Source organism: Bos javanicus, chromosome 19 (genome assembly GCF_032452875.1).
Source record: "Bos javanicus breed banteng chromosome 19, ARS-OSU_banteng_1.0, whole genome shotgun sequence".
NCBI lineage: Eukaryota > Metazoa > Chordata > Mammalia > Artiodactyla > Bovidae > Bos > Bos javanicus.
In genome coordinates this window covers 41,711,163-41,731,489 of record NC_083886.1, presented here as the reverse complement: position 1 = coordinate 41,731,489, position 20,327 = coordinate 41,711,163, and the positions used below count along the sequence as shown (strand labels likewise).

Sequence of the window (20,327 nt, the reverse complement as noted above, 5' to 3'; positions counted from 1 at the left end):
ACTCTTTGTAACCCCATGGACTGCTGCACAGCGGGCTTCCCTGTCCTCTGCAGTCTCCTGGAGTTTGCTTAAATTCTTGTGCATTGAGTCCATGATGCCATCCAACCATCTCATCCTCTGGCACCCTCTTCCCCTGCCCCCAGTGTTTTCAGCATCAGGGTCTTTTCCAGTAAGGCGGCTCTTTGCATCAGGTGGCCAAAGTATTGGAGCATCAGCATCAGTCCTTCCAATGAATATTCAGGGTTGATTTCCTTTAGGATTGACTGGTTTGATTTCTTTGCAGTCCAAGGAGCACTTCCTGCACATTGGCAAATGCACTGTTTTAATAAGCCTTATGACAAAGTTACCAGAAAGATCTCCCCCTTTACAGAAGATGAATCTGATCTTGAAGAGGTTAAATGACTTGCCCCCAAATAGCAGAGCCAAGGTCTGCCCTGTGCCCGAGTCTTCAGCTCTTAAGTATTGAATCTCTGCGTTTTGCCTTCCTCACCTGTGACCAGGCCAGCTCTGGACCCAAACTTTAATTTTCACTTACAATGCAGGTGTTTCAGATGTTGGGCTCAGAAAATGCTAATTCTAACAAGGGTGGCCAGAATGGTGAAAGGACTCAAGACGTTGATTTGAAAAAAAGCAGACTTTTCTTTAAAAAAAAAATGGTTTTTGGTGAAGGGGCTGTGCCATGCGGCACCTTAGTTCCCAGACCAGGGATTGAGCCTGAAACACAGTCTTGACCACCGGCCCACCAGGAATGTCCGCAAACTGGCAGTTTTGTCTGGCAAAGAGGAGAGGGTTGCTGCATGGTTTCAGGGACCAGAAGTGGGATAGGGAGTGGAAGCCACGGCCAGTCAATTTTCAGCTCAAGAGGAGAGTGTTCTAACTACCGGAGGTGTTGAAGGATAGGGTGGGCTGCTTCCAGAGAAAGTGGGACTGTCTGGCCAGGGAGGTGTTCTGGCCTCCATCCCACACAGAGAGAATCTGGGTGAATGCTGGCTGACAGTTACAGGACACCTCTTACATGCCAGGCATCTTCCATGACACGTTCGTCTTTCATCCTGTCAACCGAGTGTGCATAATCTCCATTATAGACAACGGTTGGCTTCAGAGAAGGGAAAGGCCCAAGATCACAGAACAAATCAGGGGCAGGATTTGTGGCCACCCTTCCTGAGCCCCTGTCATTCTTACTGCACTGCCTTCCTATTCAGAGAGATGTACTTTTTGGATGACAGCTCAGTCCAGGTTTCAGCCCCACCCGTGAGAGAGTAAAGACCAGGCAGAGAGATAGTTACTGGTTCTGATACATGTGGGCTGAGCCAGACTGAAACGATCTCTCAAAGGGCCTGGCCCCAGAGACCCCCAGCTGTTATTCACTCTTCCAGCTTCCTCAGGGCTTTCCCAGTTATTTCTCAATAGCCAGAGCGGGTGGATAGCTTCCACTCACACTTCCTGTTTTCATCTGGAACTGGGCTTGGAGCACTTCCCACCCACCCACCCCCCTTTATTTTTGGCTACAACACGCACCACATGGGGATCTTAGTTCCCCAACTAGGGATCAAACCTGTGCCCCAGTGGATGCACTGAGTCCTAACCACGGGACTGCCAGGGAAGCCCCAGAGAGTCTTTATACAGGCTCTGGAGTAATGCCTTTGCTGCAGACTTGGCCTGTGGGCTGAGATATGTACACCCCAAGTTGAGAATGAGTGTTACATTTTTTTAAATGGCTGGAAAAAAATCAAAAGAATATTTTATCACATGTAAAAATCACGAAAAGCCAGTGTTCATAAATAATTTGTTCAGGACTTCCCTGGTAGCCCAGTGATTAAGAATCTGCTTGCCAATGCAGGGAACACGGATTCAATCACTGGCCTGGGAAGATCCCACAGGTCGCAGGGCGACTAAGCCCGGGTGCCACGACTACTGAGTCTGTGCTCTAGAGCCCACAGGCCACAACTGCTGAGCCCACACACTGCAAGTACTGCAGCCTATACACCCAGGGCTTGCAGTCCAAGGCCAGAGTAGCCACTGCAGCAAGAAGCCTCTGCACTGCACCTGGAGAGCAGCCCCTGCTCGCTGCAACCAGAGAAAGCCCCCTCACAGCAGTGAAGACCCAGCACAGCCCAAAATAAATAATTTGTTTACATATTGTTTACATAGGTCCCCTTTCAAGAAGGGCAGAAGCGAATAGTTGTGACCGCGGATATGGCTCATAAGGCTAAAAAACGTACTGTCAGACCCTTTAAGAAGAGTTTGCAAGCTGTGTACACAGGACACATGTACAAAGGGACACATAGAAATGTGCTCTGGAATGTTGTTTGCAACAGGAAGCCAGTGGCCACCAGTAAATTAATGAATTGTGGCCCATTCACACCACGTGTGCCTCCCCACCCTTCCAGAATAAAAACCCACGAGGAAAGGAGTTGGTTTTAGTCAATTGTATTCTTAGTCCTTGGAACGGTGCTGGGTGTGGGTTTAAACATGATTAGACTTCAAAACCCATATTGAGTGAAAGGAACTTCCTTTCAGGTGATACATCATTTGCAACGATTTAAAAACTCAAGACAATACCGTATGTTGTAGTAAAAGTAGAAAAGTGTAAACCGGAAGGCTACCCATTGAATTTAGCAGAGTGGCTGTCTTGAGGGAAAGACGGGCTTTAAACTTATCTCTAAAGATGGGCTTCAAACTTATGTCATGTTATTTTTTGTACTTCTCTGTAGTTTTCTAACTAAAAAACAAAACTGGGAGGTAGAGAACACAGTGAACTCTCCAAGCATAAAAATAACACTGAATTTCTCCAGGAAAAGAAAGCCAAGCCAATGAGGATGAATTACAAGAAACTTCCAGATACTGAGCAGACAGAAAAATGGCCCATAGACTCAAGGTTGGTGAGAACCAGGAAATCATGACAAATAACCCCAACTCTGTGAACAGGATTGATACACTCTGATGCATTATCAACCAGGAAAGGGTCTGGGGCACTTTGGGCTGGTGGTGACTTCAAGACTGGTCATTTTGAATAATAACAATTACAACTAATTATCACACACTTTTGGCTGTGCTGCATCTTCGTTGCTGTGTGGGCTTTTCTCTAGTTGTGGTGAGCTGCGGCTACTCTCTAGCTGCGTCGCAAGCGCTTATTGTGGTGGCTTCTCTTGTGAAGCTTGGGCTCCAGGGCGCGTGGGCTTCAGTAGTTGGGGCTCTGAGCCCTGGGCAAAGCCTCAATAGTTGTGACATATGGGCTTAGTTGCTCTGCAACATGTGGGATCTTTCCAGGTGAGGGACAGAACCCGTGTCTCCTGCATTGGTAGGCAGATTCTTTACCACTGAGCCACCAGGGAAGCCCCAGAAAGTCATTTTAAAGGTCAGACAAAGTGGTCAAGGGCCAGAAGGACAGCAATGGGAGGACAAAAACCAACCAACCAGCAAGAAAGCAGAGCCGCAGGCTGAGACTGGAAGGCTGCACACACCCCACAGAACGGGACCCTCACTTGGCGTCACACAGGCCAGGGTTCACAGCCCACCTAAGCCTGTCCTCACACCCTGGAAGGGCGTGGGGGCGATGCTCAGTTAGTCCTCATCCTTCCTGGAAGGGAACTAAAGATCTATTAGATTTTTAATTGGCCTATAAAATGGGGAAGAGATTGAATCCTTAGAAAATAAAGTTTGGATGCAAGGAACGAAAGCAAGGCCAGTCTAAAACATGCCTCTGATGGGATTAGGGCTATCCACAGATGAAAATGCAGTGCGTGCATGCCAAGTTGCTTCAGTCACGTCCCACTCTCTGCAACCCTATTGTATGGACTGTAGCCCGCCAGGTTCCTCTGTCCAGGCAAGAATACTGGAGTGGGTTGCCATGCCCTTCTCCAGGGGATCTTTCTGACCTAGGGCTTGAACCTGCATTTCTTTTGTCTCCTGCATTGGCCGACAGGTTCTTTACCACTACCGCCACCTGGGAATATACAGCGGACCTCGCCTAACAAACAAGACTTTGTTCAACTCGGTGTGCTAAGCACTGGGCAGTCCTGGAGGCACAGATATGCCTCAAGTTCTCTAAGAGTCTGCAATCTAGTTGGAAAGATAAGGCTTTCATACAAACGACCTCCTAAGAGAAGAATTCCATTACCAGTAAGTGAGTGGTTCAGAAGCTGGGAAGTTGAATCACTAAGAGGCAGGATGTCTGGAAGACGTGTAGAAATCAGCAAGGTGGAGGGACTTCCTCGGTGGTCCAGTGGCTAAGACTTCCCACTCCCAGTACAGGGGGCCTGGCTTCAATCTCTGGTCAGGGAACTAGATCCCACATGCCGCCACTAAGAGTTGGCATGCTGAGACTAAAGATCCCGTGTGTTGCAACTAAAAAGACAGATCCTACAGCTGCAGTGAAGATCGAAGATCCCGTGTGCAGCAACTGAGACCCGTGCCGTGGTAAGTTGCTTCAGTCGTGTCTGACTCTGTGCGACCCCATGAACTGTATGTGGCCTGCCAGGTTCCTCTGTCCATGGGATTCTCCAGGCAAGAATACCGGAGCAGATTGCCATTCCCTTCTCCAGATCTTCCAGACCCAGGGATTGAACTGGTGTGTCTTATGTCTAACCTGCATTAGCAGATGGGTTCTTTACCCCTAGCGCCACCTGGGAAGCCCAGTACAGCCAAATAAATATATATAAAAAAAGAAAATTAAAGAAATCAGCAAGCTGGAGAGCAAGAGAGGGATTGCAGCTGAGAGGGAGAAACCCATGAGGCATCGTTCAGATAACAGAGCTGGCAGGAAGGTATGGCACAAGTACGCCCCAGGTGCCAGCCCAAGAACACGAATATCGCAAATGACCCAACGAGGGGAGCGCCACTGGCAGTGGCTGAAGACTTGGAGAGCCGGGTAGGCCCACTGTCTCACCATATGCTGCTGGAGCAGGTGGGCTGGGGGCCAGAGAGCCCCCTCATGCCCGACCACTCCTCCCTGCTCTCAGGGAGGAGCCCATCCTCCCCCCTCAAGGGCCAGCTGGGCAGGACCCTGCTCCCAACATGGTGCAGCCTTGCTGGAGACCCTTCTCTCCTCACTGAATCTCATCTGAGGGCCAGACTCTCACATTTTGTTTGATCCATTGGAAGCCTAGATTCCTAATTTTAGAGCCAGGAGATCACTGAGTATAATCATTTATTTGACAGATCTGGCAAAGGGGCCTGAGAGGTTTAGAGAGTTGCCCAATTATTTGAGAGCCAGTTAGATGCGAAAGAGTAAACCCAGGCCCTTCTGACCCCAGATCAGAGTCTCTTCACCCAGCCCCCTGGCTGCCTCCTCATCTACAGCAGCATCAGGTCCTCATATCATGCCTGGGGCTGGCACTCCCAGGTCAGGAGAAAAATCTGGGCCTGTTAACACTGTACCTGTGAGGGCAAAATAGAGTAACTGGAGATACACAAGGAGCTTTGGAGAAATTTTTATTGTTTAAAAATCATAATCGAGGCTTCAAAAAACATACAACCTAACACATGTCCCAGTTCTGGTGCCCCACTCCCTGGAGGAGAGCGCTCCCCCATCGTGCTGCCCACACCACTAGCCAGGACCCTGCCCTGGGAGGCTGCCCGCCCGCCCGCCTGCCCCCGTGTGCTAAGTCACCGGCTGAGGAGGGGCCCTGGGATGAGGTGGGGTGACCGGCTCCCTGCACCCCTCACCCCCTGCACATAGCAGTCTGTGTGCCCCATGTCGGAAGAGGAGCCAGTTCCCTGGGCAGGGGACCCCCGTGGGGGAAAGACAGAGCCAGTCCCCACTCACCCCACCCCTCCCCAGCCCCCCAGCTCAAGGGAAGCTGTCATCGTCGTCTTCTGCCATCTCCTTGGCAAACTCCAAGTCCTGCTGTTCCCGCTCTCGCCGCTCCTGGGGAAGAGGGCAGGGGGGCGGGGGCTGAGGACCAGCCGGGGGCTCGTGGTCTGCACCCAGCCCGACCCACCCAGGCTTTCCAGAAACTTCCCCTTCCACCCAAAGCAGAAAGCAGCTTACCTCTGCAGACTCCAAGTCCTTGTTGTAGGATTTGGGAGGAAACCTCATGGCCTGAAGCACAATGGAGAGAGGAGTGAATGAAGAGGAGGCGGGCACCTGGGTGCCAGGCAATGTACCAGACAGGTGATACTCCCCAGTTTAGTTTGCTGGGGGAGCTAGGCATGGTGACTAACGACCTGTGACACCACGTGATAAACACTAAAAAAGAAAATCCAGAGGGATAGACGACCGACCCTCCCAGTCAGGCAGGGAGGCGAACTGGCAGTGAGAAGGAGGAAGAACAGATGGCCTACGGGAGTGGAAGGAAGGGCATTCTAGGCAGAGCCATTCAAGGTGTGAGAGGTTAGGCTGGAGCTCAGTGGGGCCAGCTGGGAGAAGGGGGGGAGGGGCTGATGGGAGCGGTCCTGGGGAGTGAGGCTAGAGACACAGGGGGCCAGTCACAAAGGGCCTTTCATGCACAGCATTGGCCTGATTTCAGACACAGTGATATCCCTGGTCTCCTGGGGGGAGAGACCAGGAAAAACGGTGGCCGACAGTACCAGCACCTGACCCACAGGGGCTTAGGAGCCTTTTGCGGACCAAGATGGTGATCCTACCCTTTACACAATTCAGACTGCTAAGTGCCCCAAGACAGAGATTTCATCCAATCTCTACAACTCTGTGAAGCAGGCAGGGCAGGTAATACCTCACTATCAATCTCGCAGATGGAGACATAGAGACTCAGAGAAGGTAAATGACTCAAATTTGGCACCAAATCCAGAACCGTGCACTCTAAACCCCAGTCTGATCCTTCCTGGCAACCAGGCCCTTTAAGTCCACAGAGGCGTTGTGGTCCCACAAGCCAAGTCCTTTGCCCCTTCTGGCCCCCCAGTGTTTTAGAGACTGGGAGCTGGGCCCCAAACCAAGCCAGTCTTCTCTAGGAGCCTGCAGGTGTGGCAGCGTGCTGCTGCCCGGCTGGCTCTGCAGCTCAGGGCCCCTCACCTTGACAGACATGTTGTGAATATCCAGGCAGAAGGAGATGCGCTGGTGGAAGGCTAACTGGGGCTCACGGGTGGAATAGATGTCAATCATCTCCTTGGACTGGACGTAGCCCTTCTCGTGGTTGATGCTGGCCTCAATGACGCCATCTCGAATGGCCTGCAGGCCCCAAAGCAAGGAGAAGTCACCAGAAAGTCCATCTTCTAAGTCTGAGAACGTCCCATCTCATCTCTTTGTCCTCCCTGATCTCTCCTACATCCATCTGTGTACACACAGACACTCCCTCTGGCAGCTTCCTGGCTTCACTGTAAGCTGGGCATGCCGCCGCTTTAGCTGTCAACCCCCTCCCGCCCCGTGCCAGAAACACCCCGTCTGTGGCCCCCGAACCAGGCCCACCTTGGCGACAATGAACTCTGCATCCTCTGGGCTATCAAGCTGCAGCTTCTGGGCGATGTCCGCCAAGGAGATGCGGGAATAGGAGAGGCTGATCATGCGCACACCTGGGAGGAGGGCCGCGGGGAGGAGAGGCTGGGCACAGACCCTTCACCCGCCCAGGGCCACAGCGCTGTCCCAGCCCCAGAGAAGCCGAGTCCCAGCCCTGCTTCCAGGGCTCCCTCAGACCCTGATCCACACTTGTCTTTTTTTTTTTAAGTGATCAGGTTACCTTTTCTTTTTTCTAGTTTGGCTGCACTGGGTCTTCGTTACGGCGCAAGGGCTTCTCACTGTGGCATGTGGGCTTAGCTGCCCCGCAGCACGTGGGACCTTTGTTCCCTGACCAGGAACTGAACCCGCGTCCCCTACCCTGGAAGGTAGATCCTGAAGCCCGACCCACACCTGTCTTGATGACGTTGTGCCGCAGTCGGATGATGAGGGTGTAGGTCCCATCTGCTTGGAACTTCTCCCCAAACTGATCCAGGACCTGGTTGAACTTGGCTAGGTTTCCTGTCCTGACAGCTGCGGTGGGGAGAGGAGTGGGTCAGATGCTGCCCGTGGCACACACACCAGAGGGGACACAGTGCCAGGGGACAGCACGCCCTGGGAGGGGACCGGCCTTACCCTGGGTCAGAAGGAAGTAGGGCATGAGTGAGCGCTTGAGGGATGGTTGACGGAACTGCAGCCGGTCTGGGATCTCCCCCAGCAGCAACTCCACCACAATCAGAAGCTTGTGCACCTGGAAGGCAGAGGGCAGGGAGCCCCACAGGGTGGGAGGAGAGAGCCAAGGGGGGCTTCAACTCAGCCAGACACACTGGACAAGAAGGGACAGCGGCACTGGACTGGGCCCACGGAGAGGGGAAAACCCTCAAGCTGTGCTGCATGTGGAACCGAAGCTCTGCCTTGGGGTCTGACCCTTTGAGTACAGCGGGCCCGCAGCTTCATTTCACTTGGCCAGTCAGTGCACAAGGCTCCAAAACGGCAAACCAAATTACAGGCTGGACGGGCAGGCTCTATGGTTCAGAACCCGCAAGGAGGCAGGTCCAGAGGCCTCGGCGATGGGTGCAAGTCAGCCTAAGGTGCTGGCTACGGAGGTGAACCACATGTAAACTATCATCTGGGTAGAGGAAGAAGCACAGGAAAGGGCCTGCAGAGCCCTGGTGAATGAGCTGGGTATGAAGGACAGGGTTGCCTGGGAAACCGGGTCCCTCCTCCTGATGCAGCACCCTGCAAGGGAGACTGGGAGGAGGGGACAACTTCCCCCACAAGCAGGAGGGACAGGAGCACAGAGAGCTAAACCGTGGGCAAGCCAGCGTCACAAAGGAGGCCAGGGGTTAAAAACGGGGTGGGTGATGGTGCCCACACCTGGGCAAGGAGGGTCCTGCCTTCCGGGGTGGTCCCCGCGCTCACCACTACCCTGTCCCTCTGCGTACTCCATGAGTGAGGGGAAAGCCATGGTGATGGCAGAAATTAACATGAGCTCTGAGGATTCTTTTAAGCAATGGCAGACAGGTACTTTTTTGGCCACACCTTACAGCATGCAGGATCTTAATTCCCTGACCATGGACAGAACCTGTGCCCCCTGCACTGGGAGCACGGAGTCTTAACCACTGGATCATGAGAGAAGTCCCAAGCCTTGAGGATTCTGATGAAGCAGAAAAAGGAGGGAGAATGCCTCAGCTAAGGGGACAGGTTGGAGAAGAGGCCAGTGTACTTGAGGGGGTGGGAGGGCTGTCAGGTGAGATGCCTGGGGCACGACTCGGGACGCCCAGTTCTGAGTGCCAGGCTGAGTTCTGAGCTCGGAGACAGAATGCCAGTCTTTACTTGCTAGCTAGAAACGTCGAGTCTCTGGATTCCTCCTCCCTAGAACGGGTGTAATAACAGTACTACCACCTGAACTACCTGATCCACAAGACCCACAGTACTTTACTGGGTAGGAAATGGGAAAATGTGAGCTTCCTGGACCAGGCAGACCGGCCAGGACCCCCACTGAGTCAGGCAGGGGAAGTTGGGCCGGCGGAGGGGAGGATGGTGGCCGGCAGCGCTGGTGGCTCGAACAAGGGCACGGGCAACGTCAGAGAGGAGAGGACCGCCAAAGCGGCAGGGAGTCAACAGACGGCTCGGCGATGGGGAGGTGGGCACGGGCCCAAGATGACCCAAGGCTTCTATGCAGGTCAGGAGAGCAAGAAGGACCGTAAAGGGCACACAAGCGGGTCTGGACAAGGTGAGTGTGAGCAGCCAGCAAGTACCTTAATGGAGATGTTTGATGAGAAGTGGAATTTGCAGGTCTGGGTTCGTGAGAGGGCTCAAAACTTGTATTATGAGCTGAACTGTGAACCCCCGATTTTTATGGTGAAACCCTAACCCCTGACTACCCCAGATTGTGACTGGATTTGGAGCTAGAATCTTTCAAGAGATTTATGAAGGGAATATGAAGTCATGTGAGTGGGCCCTAATCCAATTATGACTGGGGTCCTTACAAAAAGAATTAGAGATACAGATATGCACAGAAGGAAGACCATTTGGAGACAGCAGAAGATGGACAACTCCAAGCAAAAGAGAAGCCCCCAGAACAACTCAGCCACACTAACATCCTGAATTTGGACTTCTCACCTCCAGAAATAGAACAAAATAAATTGCTGCTGCTTAAGCCAGCCAGTCTTGCTACAGCAACCAGGCAGATTAAGACAGATTAATGGACTCTGGTGACGCATTGTGGAGGTGAGAGCTAAGCTGTGAAAGCAAATGAGATCCCCCAAGGCGAGAACGTGGAACAGTTATGGACGGCACACCTACCTGCTCTGCTTTAGATGCCACGTTAAAGTCCATGTCTGTCTCTACCCATTCTCACGCTCCCCGTTTTTACTTAAAGCCGGCTCTCCACTGGGGCTCTCTAGCCCATCCCTCCTACCTCTCCCCAGGCCTTGGCTCGTCACCCATCTGCTTCAGCCTCTCTGGGTGGGAAGTTCCCCCACCTCTGCTTCTTCACCTCTCGAGCAGCCCTTCCACCTCTTTCCTGGCCCCTTCACCAACAGTCCACGGGCAAGACCTCACTCCAGCTCCCTCTGCTCCTTCTTGCAACCTGGGTCTACCACAGAAAACTCGAAACCTTATCCATCCACAGCTAAATCTGGTTTGAAAACACCGCTTTACCCCATGACACCTCTCCCTGGTGTGTGACACAGCCTGTATGTCAATTACATGCATCTTTACTGATTTTTAGAAGGTTTAGTGTGTGTCCTACATTGTAAGCAATCTCACATCCTGCAATGTACCTTATGTGTCTGAAAAACCACCCCTTTCTATGAAAATTCAACCCATCTTTCAAAAACCAGATCAAATATAACTGTTTAAAGATTTCTTTATTTTACCACAACTGAATTCACCTTTCTCTGAACTGCTGAAACGAAACAAACCAGAGCTCCTACCACATTGAGCTCGTCGGTGTACATGCTCATCCTGCTCTCTTTCAAGGGCTAGGAGGTGTCTGTGTGTGTGTGGGAGCAGTCATCTGTGGCTGGGAAAGCTGGGTCCTAATTCTGGCTGCTAGGCTCTGTGATTTTACACAGCCTTCAAGCCATTCTGCTTCAAGTGTTCTGCATCCATCTCTCTGAGTGCAAATACCATTTCTAATCCTTCTTTTCTATCCCTCACAGTGCCCAGTATCAAGGTCAGCACTCAAGAAATATACTTGGGGACTGACAGCTCTGACATGGCCAAGGTTTACCTCCACCTGAGTCGGCCACCTTAAGGAGGGCCCCGGGTTCCCTGGCCACAGACACCACTGCTCCCAAAGGGACACCTGAGGGACTAGATAAAGAGTCCAGAGCTTATCAACACAAACAAGACCCTTGCGTGAAAAGACTACAGGATCTTCTGGGGAGTCAGGAATATTCTAAACCCACCTACCAGGGAGAAGACTGGGGATATACACTGCCAGAGGTGCAGGCAGTGTCTGCCTAAGGTGCCCTGAACAACGTTATGTGGAAACAGACACGTGATGCCACCTTTAGGGCACAAAGACAAAGTAAGGATGCCTTCCTGGCTCCTCAGATGGGGAAACAGCACTAACGTGGTATCAGATGAGTACGGGGGTCAAAGGGGAGAGAGAGCTGCTGCTCACCGTCTGTTTGAAGCCGACCGCTGTGTGCTGAGGGGCCTTCCGAAGGGCGTTGGTCATTGTTCTTCGGGCCTCTGAGTACTCCAGCTGGATGGCTTTGATGCGCCCTGGGTGTGAGAAGAGGAGAGTTGATCAAGACAAGAGCATTATCCAAACCTTGGTCCCCCACAAACCAGAGCACCTCTTAGGCATCACGGGTACCACATTCTTAGCAAATTTGTGCCGAGTGAGCCTGAGACACCTCCCGGCTGGCGCGGGCCCTGCTCACCTGTGTAGTAGAGGTACCTTGCCCACTCGTTGTTGTTGGCCTGCTCAGGGAACACGGACTTGGACACCAACTTCTCGGCCTGGTCGTACAGGCTGTAGTGCAGGTAGTTCCGCAGCAGGAGGTTCAGCAGCGTGGCCTGCCCGTCCGTGTCGTGCCGCAGGGTGGCAGTCCGGAGCCGAGCGTGCAAGAAGCTGCAAGAAGGAGAGAAATGAGGTCAAGGCCTCAAATAACAACTCTGAATAGTCAACTAGTAGAGCACCAGTCTGGGCGCACAGAGGATGGAGCTCTGCTTAGAGAACCTGCACTCAGAAGGGGGAGACAGACAACTCTCGTGATGAATAAGCGTACTGTGAGGATGACAAAGGGTGGGGGTGGGGGGTGACGCAGAAATCAGGGTAAGTGCGACAGGGGCGAGCAGGACAGGAGGGAGTTGTGCTTTCAACAGCCCGGTCAGGGCAGGACTCACTGAGAAGGCTAGAGTTAAGCACAGGCTTGAAGGACGCAGGGAGGAGGGCAATCTCGGGCGAGGGAGCTGTGCGCCCGGGGAAGAGCGAGGCGTCGGGGAGTGGGGGCCCAGACCCTAGGAGGCCTCAAAAGCTTTCATCAGGAGGGCTCTGGCTTTTCCCCAAGGGGAATGGGGAGCCACCACGGGTTCCAGGCAGAGGAGTGAAAGGCTTTCTAGCCTGTCCTTGTACTTTTTAAAAACAACCTTTTATTTACTTTATATTGGAGCACAACCAATTAACAACGCTGTGGTAGTTTCAGGCGCAAAACAAAGGGCCTCGGCCACACCGCCCTCGTACCTCGGACCCGCTGAAGAGTCTACCATCCTCGTACCTCGGACCCACTGAACAGTCCTCCCCGACGTGCGGTGAGAGGAGGAACCTGGGGGACAGGACTTAGCGGGCCAGTGGTCATCTCTGTCTCAGCCTCTCGAGCCCTCCCCCAGCTCAGGGCGTATTAACGGTCACCCCTACTTCCTGCTGGGCCCTTGACATCCCCCAGGCCCCAGCCCTCTGCAAGTCCACAGCTTTGACCGTGTTGCTGACCCCGAGGGCCACAAGCGAGACCCTTGGCCACTGGTACCTGCGCACCACATCCAGCTTATCCAGGAACTCATAGACCCGGGCGTGATAATAGTAACACTTGGCAGCCACAAGGTCCAAGGCCCGGCGGTTCTGAGTGCTGATCTTCTGCATCAGATCATCAGAAATCTTCTGTGCCTGGGGAGGCAGCCAAAAGAGAGTCAAGCGGCAGTGCTTCAAAATTTAAACACGGAGATACCACATGGCCAGCAAGTCCCCTCCTAGGCAGAGGTCCACGAGAACTGGAAACACATGTTCACAGGAAAGCTTGCACACCAATGTTTGTATCAGCAGTTTTCACAATAACCAGTAAGGGGAACTGGCCCAAGTGCTTATCATCTAATCAATGGTTAAACAAAATGTGGTATATCCATGTGATGAAATATTACTCCTCCATAAAAAGGAACAGAGTACAGATACATGCTACACTGTGGATAAACCTAGAAAACACTAAGCTACGGAAAGAAGTCAGACACAAAAGGCACATAGTATCCATGGGACACAAAGTATCAAGAGATTACTGGGCTGGGGGGAGGGGAGAACAAGGTGTGATTACTAACAGGTAAGGTGTTTTTCTTTGTGGGGGGCCGTGAGGGTTGGTGGGGTAGTGATTAAGCTTGTCTGGAATTAGACAGGAGGGCAGTTGTACAACCTTGTGAATATACAAAAAAACCCAATCAAGTGGGTGAATTATAGCTAAAGAGCAACCGATCAAACAAAAACCAACCAGTGGCAAAGCGAGGAAAAAATAAAACAGCAGACTGAGGCCTAAGACCTGTCACCTCCTGGGTGTGCCCCTGGAAGAGAAGCTGAGCCTGCCAGGGCAGCTGCCTCAGCTGGAGGCCGTGCTGGAAGAGTCGTATCCACAATGGAGCCTTTCAGATCCACAGTAAGAGCTGCCATTTATTAACACGTCGGGAATGCTGACTTTCTGCAGGTCACAAAAATACTTTGTGCCAAGTATTTTTTAAATGTATTATTTTTTTAATACTAATGATAAACTTGTGAGAATGGCAGTTCGTCTTATTTTACACACAGCTGGGAGAAATCAATTTGCCTAAGGTACAAATGGGATTTGACGCCAGGTCTTTCTGCCTCCAAATCTACTCTTTCCAAAGCATCCACTATCCGGGGACTGCACCACAGAGAGGTACAGAGTGACCATGGCAGGCCTTTCCCAGGGCTGGAGCAGGAGTTGAGGGGTCTTCCTCAGATGTGGGGCTGGGCGCATTCTCACGTTGGGGAAGAGTCTGGGGGGCAGTGAATGACCCAATGATGATCTATTTCTTCACAAGAGGCCATCTCCCCCACTGACCCCATGCACACTGCCTGGGGCGTGTTAGTCACACGCTCTGGTCTTGGATACCTCTTTGTAGCGCTTGCTGTTCATCAGGAAGATGACCATGAGAAGCTGGAGGTAGGCTTCCACTTCAGGCAGGAGGGGAGCCGACGCAGCTTTTCCTGTTCGGGGACGGAACTGTAAATCGGCTTCTGTGTCCATGGGCTAGAAGAGGACGTGAGTTATCATGGAAGAGCTCAGTCAGATCAATCAACCAGGAATTTCTTAGGCACTCACTATTATTTCAAGAGATTTACTAAGTGCCCACTGTGTGCCAAGATTTTTCTGGGTGCTGGGGATACAAAAATACTGAAGGGAGTCAAAAAGGCTGGCGATAAAATCAATACAGAAAAGGGTTGCAGAAGTATAACATCCTTATAGAATAGAACGGGGACAGAAAGGACAATGTAAGGACCCCTCAGAGAGCCTACAACCTAACTAGAGGTTAAACCACCATACTTGGAACCACTGCAAATCCTGTTTAATAAAGTGATATAATTCTAGAGATGAGATCACGAATAATGAGACCGGGAGTGCCCTGGTGGTCTAGTGGCTGGGATTCTTGGTTTCACTGCTGTGGCCTGGGTTTACTGCCTGGTCGGGGAATTGAGTTACGCAAGCTGTGTGGCTTGGCCAAAAAAGAATAAGGAGACAAAAAAAATTTTTTTTGGTGGTAATAAAGAAATTTGGGGGGAAATGGACACATATATAGTATTTATTTTCAGATCTAGTCACTAAAACTGGAATAATGTGTAACAGATCAAAAAACAATCGTGGTGGGAGACTTCAGAGATGTACAGGTTAAAAAATATTCCAGGCAGGGCTGGGGGAGGGTGCTTTTCCCCCTTCCCAGACAGTAAAGTCTTACTGTCCACTCTGGGGATTTCCTGAGTTTTTCATCTATGAAACAGATTGTAAGCATATAGAATTTTAGGGAGATGAAGGTAGCTGAAGGGCCAATGAAGTTTAAGAAGGGGCAGGACTTGAACTGTACCATGGATGATAAGAGAAGTTATACAGTCAGCAAGGAAAAGGAGAGGTTTCTCCTGGCACGGAGACAACTACCACCAGCAAGCTAACGTCATCGACGTGCACTCTGTGCCGCACACGGTTCTAAGAGCCTCCCTGTCCTCAGCAACTGCCCCACAACGTGCCCCCGAGCTGTTCATCACATACATCAAATCAAGTCTCCCACCACGATTGTTTTTTGATCTGTTACACATTATTCCAGTTTTAATGACTAGATCTGAAAATAAATACTATATATATGTCAATTTCCCCCCAAATTTCTTTATTACCACCAAAAAAAATTTTTTTTCTCATTATTCTTTTTTGGCCAAGCCACACAGCTTGCGTAACTCAATTCCCTGACCAGGCATTAAACCCAGGCCACAGCAGTGAAACCTAGAATCCCCCTAGAGCACAGGGAAGTTAGGTTCAACACCAAATGGTAAAGCTGGGGTTAAAAACTCAACCTTCCCCCAAACCTGGGCTCTTAACCACTGTTCTCTTTTGGGTGGGGCCACACTGCAGGGCATGTGGAATCTCAGTCCCCCGTCCAAGGATCCAACTACAACCCCTGCTGTGGAAGCGAGGAGTCTTAACCACTGGGCCACGGGGAAGTCCCTTAACCACTGTTCTCTACATCCTCCATGGTGAAGCTTCAGAGGCAAAGAGATGGTAGAACCTTCTCCTAGGCCCTGTGTTGGGAGTGGTGGGAAATGAATGTAGTTGGAAGGGTCCTGATTCTCAGATCCTTTTCCTGACTCAGAAATACTGACCCTACTGGGCAGAAGGATGGTCCCCCTGTTAGAGGGCAGATGAGGGGGCTGCTTTGCTTCGTGTCTCTGCTGTGGCAGGTAATAAGACAGGTCTCCAGGATGGCACACAGCTACCCAGGGTGGAATGTGTGTCCCTGTGTGTCTCAAGCCAAGCCCACACTCCTGTGCTGGCCTGACTCCACTCACCTCTTCCAGGAAGGGTAGCAAGAAGTCTCGAGTGGCATTGTTGGAAGTGAAGAAGCCGTGCACGGCCTTGTACAGAACGTAGTGGTTGAGGCGGCGGGACGTGGAAGGCAGCATCCGTAGGGCCCGCAGCACAAACCGAGGCTCCTTGCCCGACACTGCCTTCTCCAGCTGTTTCACATGCTCCTTGATGTCTGTGGAGGACCAGGGGAGGAAAAACATGAACTGCAACTCCTCCTACCCCTCCACCACTCCAGCCAAGCAGTCTTAGGAAGCCGCTTACAAATGTCAGGATGTGGCCAGTCCCCTCTTTTACTCTAACAGGACTAAGTAATACTTATGGATGCCATATGCTAATTTTAAGACAAAACCAAGAGACACAGAAAAATAAAGCTGGGTTGGAGAAGAAGTAGAGGGTGACATAAAAAGGAAAAAAACAAAACAAAACAATGAAAAACAAAAACACGTGGGGATTTAGCAGATCTTCAAATAGGAAAACACTTTCCAAATGCAAACAATAGGAGAAATCACGCACATACACACACAAAAGACTTAAAGAGCTTCATAGAAAAAGAAACAAACAAAATCCTTCTAATAACTGTAGCAAAAGAAAAATATCTGCAACAAATGTGGCCAGAGATGCATATTCAATAAAGAGCTTGCATAAAGGATTAAATACAAATGAGTATGAATGGTCAATATGAAAGAGGAATGACAAATAGACACGAAAAATGTTTCATTAGTATTCAAATAACCACAAATGAAAACATTTTTCAATAACCATTCTAACAGTATTTGAAAAATGATAACATACAGAGTACAGGGGTGACCAGGACATTTCTGTTTGCATAATGTAAATCAGTACAGTTTTCCTGGACATATCTACCAAAGACCTTACCAATATTTACCCTCTCAACTCAGGGATCTATACTGAATAAGTAATTATAGAAATAGATCAAATACGTGGGCAGAGATGATGGCTGCAAAGCTATTTATAATGGAGGAAAATGGAAACAAATGTCCAGAAATAAGGGAGCACCATCAATTGGTAGCTTCTCAGTTTCCCTTGTATTCATATTCCTTTGTATTAGAATAGGAGCTGATGCAGTCAACACTATCACATCCTCAAACCACCACCTAGGAGCGTAACTTTGCTTATTTCAATGTTTTTGAGCTAGTATCTCACGCAGTTACGCAGAGAGAAAATCCAATAAATAGTCCTCTCCTACTTGACCCACAAGTGGGCAGTAGCACCAGGGTCACAGTGGGGAGTCTTCACTCTACCCACTCCAAATATGGACAGGATGCTCTAGGTTGGAAAAGTGAAATATAAACTTGGAGAAACAAGAGGAGGTGGAAACTGAGAACAGGCACCAAGGAGAAGAGAAATGGGGGAATTGGTATATAGTTTAGGTGGGAGGTGAGTATCAGGAACTCAAACAAATGACAACTAAAAAGTTGAAAGTGTATCATGTGTTTAAACTCTTTAGAAACAGAGCAGGAATAAGGGTTTGAAGGGAGAGAAAAACGAGATAGGATCGTTTGGGCAGTTCAATTAGAGCAACGAGGAAGCAAGATACTAAGCAGAAAGGGCTCTCTTAGCGGAGTTTGCTAAAGGTAGTGAAGACAACAGCAATCATTCTTAAAACACAGGGGTCAGTATTCTGTATTATCCTTATCCCCCTTCAAAGATAAATACAGACACTGGTTTTTGTAGAGATCAGTCATGCATTGGGGTCACTAGAATCAGTCTGATGAGATATAAGTGGAATAATAAGGTAAGAGGAGAGAACTTAGAAGAGGGAGTCTATGGGCCCGGTGAGACCTAGTTCTAGACGCAATTCCCCGTGGAGGGAGGGTGTGTGAGAAGGGAGGAGGCCAGAGTCTAGAGAGACAGTTCAGTTATTCGGGCCACGGTCGGGAGTGTCAGGGTAGCGGGAGCAGGCACTGGGGGTGATCCCAAGGAACCCACAAGTCACGGTGGTGGAGGCTACGCTGGGGTCCCAAGGAGAGGCTACACCATCAGGTGCTGTCACCCGTGATCAGGGCACGTCCCCGGCCCAAGCTCTCGTACCCTCCAAGGTGACGGTGTCCAGCTCTCGCTGGGAGTGCTCAGCCGCCGCAGCCGCCGTCTTGCCAGCGGTCTCCCCGGTTGATCCGCCACCCGCCGCCGCCTCCTCTTTCATCTCCACATCCTGGGGGGCCGGGGGCGGCGGTGGTTCTTGTTCCCCTCCGCCGGGCGGCGGCTTCGCCTTGTCCGCGCCGCGGCGCCGCGCCGAGCCCTCCTGCTTCATGGCGCCCGGGGTCGCGGCCTAGTCCGGGGACCGAGGCCGGGGCCTCGCGTAAACCCTCGCACCGTAGACCAGGAACCGAGCCGGGCCTGCACACGAGCGCGGGCTCGCGTCGGGCCGCACGATGACGGAGCAGCTGCAAACCCCTTCCCGGCGCTGGGCCTTCTGGGAAACGACAGGCCGGGCTGGTCGATGGCCGAGTCATCAAAGGGGGAAAAAGTCAACCACCGAGACGCATGATGGAGGCGGATCTCCACGGAAGGAGCGGGGAGGAGCTTTGCGTCTGTAAGGCTTGTTTTGCCGTGCTGCACTGTGTTGATTTTCTTGCTTGCTTCTCTCGATTGCACTTCCGTGAATGTCCACGAGAGGTCCACAAGCGGTCACCTCAGGCTCCAACTGGGTTACTACGGAGCACCCCACCCCGCGAGGAGTGCGTAGGACCTACCGGAACGCAGGGCGTTTTGACGCCAAGAGTTGTTGGGCGGGTTTCATGCTTAAACTCGCTCAGTTTGCCCCGGGCGGGATTCACTTTCGAGATCCACGAGGCTGGTCCTCAACCGTAGCCCGGTGCATCGGGCACGAGAGAAGAAAAGAATCTGAGGAGGGTTGTGGAGCTAGGCTGTTGTTCAGTCGCTCGGTCGTGTCCACTTCTTTGCGACCGCATGAACTGCAGCAAGCCAGGCTTCCCTGTTAATCGCTGTCTCCTGAAGTTTGCCTGGCGTACTGCTATCCATGGGGTCGAAAAAAGACTCGGACACGACTGAGCAACTGAGCAACAACAAATGTTCATTGAGTCGGTGATGACACCCAAACATCTTATCCTCTGTCGCCTCCTTATCGTGCCCTCAATCTTTCCCAGCATCAGGGTCTTTTCGTGTTATTCGGCTCCTGGCATCAGGTGGCCAAAGTATTGGAGCTTCAGCTTCAGCAGCAGCCCTTCCAATGAATATTCAGGGTTGATTTCCTTTAGAATTGACTGGTTTGATTTCCTTGCTGTACAAGGGACTCTCAAGAGTCTCCTCCAGGACCACAATTGGAAAGTATCAGTTCTGTTGGATTTGAAATAAAACCGAACTGGAGACGACAGAGAACCCTATGGGATTCAGACTTTGTCCGAGTTTGAAAAGTAAAAGTGAAAGTCACTGGATTGGGTAGTCTTTCCCTTCTCCAGGGGATCTTCCCAACCCAGGGATCGAATCCAGGTCTCCCGCATTGCAGGCGGATTCTTTACCAGCTGAGCCACAAGGCAAGCCCATCTGTGTTTAGCTAGGGCTGAAAATAAAGCATAAAATCCGCAGCGGAGGAATGCGGATAGGGGAGAGTGTCGATCAGTTCAGTCGCTCAGTCGTTTCCGACTTCTTGCGACCGCATGGACTGCAGCACACCAGGCTTCCCTGTCCATCACCAACTCCCGGAATTTACTCAAACTCATGTCCATTGAGTTAGTGATGTCATCCAACCATCTCATCCTCTGTCGCGTCCCCTTCTCCCGCCTTCAATCTTTCCCAACATTAGGGTCTTTTCAAATGTCACTTCTTCACATCAGGGGCCAAAGTATTGGAGTTTCCAATGAATATTCAGGACTGATTTGCTTTAGGATGGACTGGTTGGATCTCCTTGCAGTCCAAGGGACTCTCAAGAGTCTTCTCCAACACCACAGTTCAAAAGCATCAATTCTTCCGCGCTCAGCTTTCTTTATAGTCCAACTCTCACATTCATACATGACTACTGGAAAAACCATAGCTTTGACTAGACAGACCTTTGCTGGCAAAGTAATGTCTCTGATTTTTAATATGCTGTCCAGGTTGGTCATAACTTTTCTTCCAAGGAGCAAGCGTCTTTTAATTTCATGGCTGCA

The 20,327-nt window shown here is 51.1% G+C and overlaps 1 protein-coding gene across 1 annotated transcript; it reads right to left on the bottom strand.

The window, feature by feature from the left end:
- Nucleotides 1-5,420: 5,420 nt before the first annotated feature.
- PSMD3 (proteasome 26S subunit, non-ATPase 3) lies at nt 5,421-18,670 on the bottom strand. The gene is made up of 12 exons (XM_061391696.1): nt 18,253-18,670; nt 16,182-16,372; nt 14,242-14,379; nt 12,877-13,013; nt 11,791-11,981; nt 11,526-11,629; nt 8,027-8,141; nt 7,805-7,924; nt 7,367-7,470; nt 6,974-7,129; nt 5,993-6,043; nt 5,421-5,869 (listed from the first exon to the last, which is right to left on the bottom strand). Exons 1-12 carry the CDS (start codon nt 18,470-18,472, stop codon nt 5,792-5,794), a joined length of 1,605 nt encoding a protein of 534 aa, XP_061247680.1. The 5' UTR covers nt 18,473-18,670; the 3' UTR covers nt 5,421-5,791.
- Between the last annotated feature and the right edge of the window lie 1,657 nt (nt 18,671-20,327).

Bases quoted from the DNA above. Each gene is read 5' to 3' on its own strand.
- PSMD3 (XM_061391696.1), bottom strand. From the start codon at position 18,472: ATGAAGCAGGAGGGCTCGGCGCGGCGCCGCGGCGCGGACAAGGCGAAG. The intron at 6,044-6,973 runs GTGAGGGGCCCT...ATTGTGCTTCAG, and splicing joins TTCACAACATGTCTGTCAAG to GCCATGAGGTTTCCTCCCAA. The intron at 5,870-5,992 runs GTAAGCTGCTTT...CCTCTTCCCCAG, and splicing joins AGGACTTGGAGTCTGCAGAG to GAGCGGCGAGAGCGGGAACA.